General features: G+C 33.8%; 1 protein-coding gene across 1 annotated transcript; it reads right to left on the reverse strand.

The window, feature by feature from the left end:
* On the reverse strand, positions 1-2,659 carry LOC107013771 (UPF0496 protein At3g49070-like). Its single transcript, XM_015213649.2, has 2 exons — positions 2,462-2,659; positions 1-1,169 (listed from the first exon to the last, which is right to left on the reverse strand). Exons 1-2 carry the CDS (start codon positions 2,508-2,510, stop codon positions 88-90), a joined length of 1,131 nt encoding a protein of 376 aa, XP_015069135.1. The 5' UTR covers positions 2,511-2,659; the 3' UTR covers positions 1-87.
* Between the last annotated feature and the right edge of the window lie 1,429 nt (positions 2,660-4,088).

Here is a 4,088-nt window from a genome sequence, read left to right on the forward strand (position 1 = left end):
TAAATAAACAGTTAGATTTATATAAAGTTGAACAAGTAGACACACCTGTAATACATAGCATAATACACGAGATACGAATTTCCATTTCTATACTTTGATTTGGGTTAACAAATATGGACTCGAATTCATAATTTCAGTGATAACAAGATTTCGAGCCCTATTAATTGTCATGAAACACAAATACAAATGTTCTTCTAATTCATCCAATTGCTCCACAAAGTTAGCATAATTCTTTTTCAGCTGGCGCGCCACTTCTCCGCTGGCTTGTAGCTCAAGCTGAAGCGGATCTCCGCCTCTCTCAAGCCAAAACCGTACTATGGCTTGCAAGTCTTCTAACTCGTCATTTAGCCGACCTACTAGCCGACTTATAGTGTCCAAGTCTCTAATCAATATGTACGTACCTTTAGCGGCTACGTCCAGCTGAGCCGACCAGCTAGCCAGCTTCTTAGTCGACATCAGCTGGAATGAAGCCATCATTACTGTTGGAGCCGCAACTAGCAAGGCTAGTGCATGAGTCGCTACGATAACCGTAAGCGAGACTGTTAAAGCCATGACAAATACGGCTGAGCCACGTTTGAATTTATTTATTAAACGGAGTTTTGCTTTGGTCTTATCGCGCTTAAGCTCGATCCGTTTTAGCAATTGCGAGCAGTTAGCTTGAACGGTTTTACATCGGAGCGGAGAAGATGTTGATGAAACAAGCGGGTTAAGTGAGTTGCAAAATTTAGTTAATCGGGTCAGGATTTTGGGCATGTGTTTTTTAGGAGAGTACGGTGTTTTTTGGAGGGAGTCTAGGGCGGATTTAAGTGATTTATATCTGGAGCGCGTACGTTGCACGTCTTTTAATAAAAGGCTACAGAGTAGAGAAGCTTCAGCAGTTTGTGTGAAGTATTGGGATAGTAGAGAGTGGTTATCTTGATGGGTTTGGATTAAATTGAGAATTCGGGTCACGGTGGGTTGATCCGGATCCAAAAGATGCTCCACGAAAAGGCGATAAGAAGGAAGCCGAGCAGCTGAAGTGGAGCCCACAATTTTGGTCGGAGAAGAAATCTTTTCGGATAAAGCAAGGACACGTGTCCAGAAATCAGTATAAGATTCGGTTCGAAAAGCATGGGCATATTCCTCTCGGAGGTCCATTTCCATGTGGGCCGGTTTAGTGTCTTGGGCCTCTGCATACAATAAATAAAGGATTTTGAGCCCAACAAAGCCCAAAAATATAACTGCTAAGGAGATTATCTAACAAACAATGGTGGGATTTGAAGGATTGACAATCTAATATTTTGATTGTATATATATTTTCTTTCACAAAGTTAACATAAGTCGTCTTTATTACGAAGCGTTTCACCCAATACTCTCAATGTGAGAATTTCTAACGCAAATTTAAATTAGTCAAACTATAATGCAGATATCAGATACAGCGCGTAACGAGGTTACTAAGCACACGACAATAGGACTCCAATTAAGACATTTTAAAACCAATTAATATCCAAGGGAGAATCAACTTTGGGGATGAAATAACCTAATAATGAGTTAAAGAACACAGATATATCCCCAACAACCCAATCCAAATCCATATTGATGATTGTATATTTGTACTATATACACAAACCACATGCTTCTGGACATATTATATAGTCCTAGGGGGACCAGAAAGTAAATATAATCGTATGAATTGTTGGCTACTATATTATTTTCACACTTTTTGCCCAACTTGTAACATGCCAAAAACATGCTTTTCTTGTTATTATCATCGACATCCTCTGTATATCATCCAACCTTAGACGGACAGGGTATAACGGGAGGGTATATTTAGACCTAAAATATAACTATAAAAGTATGTTCGAATCAAAATTTTAACGAGAGTATATTTAAATTATTTCTATTAATATAAGGGTCTATCTGACCCTTATCCAACATTTTGTTAGGGCTATTAAATAAGATAAAAATAAACACGTAATATATAAACATATATGTTTCGTAACTTATTCTCAGATGACATGCATTTATGCCTTTCACTTTTAAATATGCACAAGTAGATACTTGCATGCTACATGATAATTCACGTCTTATATAGCGTCCTGCATGTATTATGCCTAAAATTATATGATATTGGATATCTCATATAAAAATTAAAGATTATCTATTCTGATTATAATCATAAAATAACCATGTTTTTCATCATACTTCTCTTTCTTTTCATATTGCTTAGTGATGATCATTCACTTTTATAGTCGATATTAGCAAGTTTGACTCATCTATGCAATTTTCGTTTGAGAAAAGACTCATTCATGTAATTATTTGTTAAACTAAAATGACATAAATGAGTTAAACTTTTAACGGATGACATCGATGAGTCTTTTCTCCTCTTCAACAAGGTTTGTTTTCACATGGTTCTTTTTTGGTATTTATGAATTAAAAAAATCAAGTAATTGAACTAAAACATATATAATATGAATCTTACCATTCCATGCAATATATTTTCTCAACACTGGACGAAATTTTATCTTCATTCTTCTTCTTAATTAGTCCTGCAAATAGAAAACTCAAAAAAAAGGGAGATTTTACAATTGTTAACTATTCAAATATGAGAGAAGAAACAACACTTTAAATAAAAGAGATAATAATTCCAAAAGGTGAAGGAGAGAGCAGAGTACACGTTTGAAACACCTCTTATAATGATTATAATAAATATTAAGTCATATACTATATGCTTTTTTTAATTTAATTTTATTATTTTTTTTAGCTTTGAAGATAAGAATATATTTATCTGTACGTCTAAGATGTTATTAGGGGACTTACACTGCAAGGGATTAACCATTGCCCACAAACTTCCCTACATTTACTCTGATGATTAAATCTTACAAGGCAATTAGCTTCAATACCAACCACAATAATAGTGATATATATATATATATATATATATATATACTCATCATGTTTGAAGATTATTATTAAGTGGGACGACAATGATATTCCAATATATAATTGGAGCCATCTTAACAACATTAGTATATTTTTTAGGGATAATGCACAAGCACCTCCTCAATCTATGCTCGAATCTCAGAAACACACTTATACTATACTAAGGTCTGGCATTTTTGACGTCGGAATCCGGATCACCCAAAAAATGGTGTGCTATAGCACACGAGGCTTACCTATCGGTTGGGAACATAGGTGCCATCACGACTCGTGATTTTTGGGTCGTGACAGGCACATATGGAATTTCAAGAATCGATCAAATTTTATATGTTTTTTTCAATATTTCAAGTAGTTAATTATTGTGATTTATAGCGTCTTCATGTCATTTTTAAATTATATATGTTACTTCTTATGTCCCAATTTATGTGGTATCGATAGAATTTCGAAGCAATTTAATTATTTTACTATATGTTTTGAAATTTAAATATTTTAAATTATTAATTATCATAATTTATAAAAAAAATACATAATTTTCAAATATTCAAAAATTTAAAATTTATTAATTAATTAAAGCAAAAAAAAATTAACATTATATGCTTGCGGCTATTCTTTTCGTAAAGTAATAATATATGTGTATACATATAACATATGTAGTAGGTCGAACGGATGGCTAGCAATGAGTTCGCAGCTGAATTATGTGTTATATACACTAACGATACATATGTGTTGAATAAAAGAAACAGAGTGTGTATGTCTAGATCTCCATTGATGGAGCTTGAGGAAGAAACAGAAGAAGAAGTGAGGAAGAAGAGATCGTACTCTTCAAATGTAGATTGATAGAAAATGGTGTAAAACCATGAATGCAAAAGTGTATTTACAAATGAGTCTGCACAGCTATATATACATAACTAACTCAACTAACTAACTAATCTCTAACTAACTAATGGAAATGTAACTAACTAATTGAAATGTAAGTTGTTTACATATATAAATCAATACCCCCCCTCAAGTTGAAGGTGCAGCAAGCAGATCCAACTTGCTTAGGATTGCTGAATGCTTCACTCCAGTGAGTGCTTTAGTTAGAATGTCAGCAAGCTGTTCACCAGTTCCAATATGGTGCAATGAAATTAACCCTTCTTGAAGCTTAGCTCGCACAAAATGACAATCAA

This window comes from Solanum pennellii, chromosome 3 (assembly GCF_001406875.1).
Source record: "Solanum pennellii chromosome 3, SPENNV200".
Lineage (NCBI taxonomy): Eukaryota > Viridiplantae > Streptophyta > Magnoliopsida > Solanales > Solanaceae > Solanum > Solanum pennellii.

Excerpts from the sequence above, each read along its gene's own strand:
- LOC107013771 (XM_015213649.2), bottom strand. The coding sequence starts at position 2,510 with ATGAAGATAAAATTTCGTCCAGTGTTGAGAAAATATATTGCATGGAAT. Across the intron at positions 1,170-2,461 it reads AAAATATATTGCATGGAATG|AGGCCCAAGACACTAAACCG; the intron begins GTAAGATTCATA and ends TATTGTATGCAG.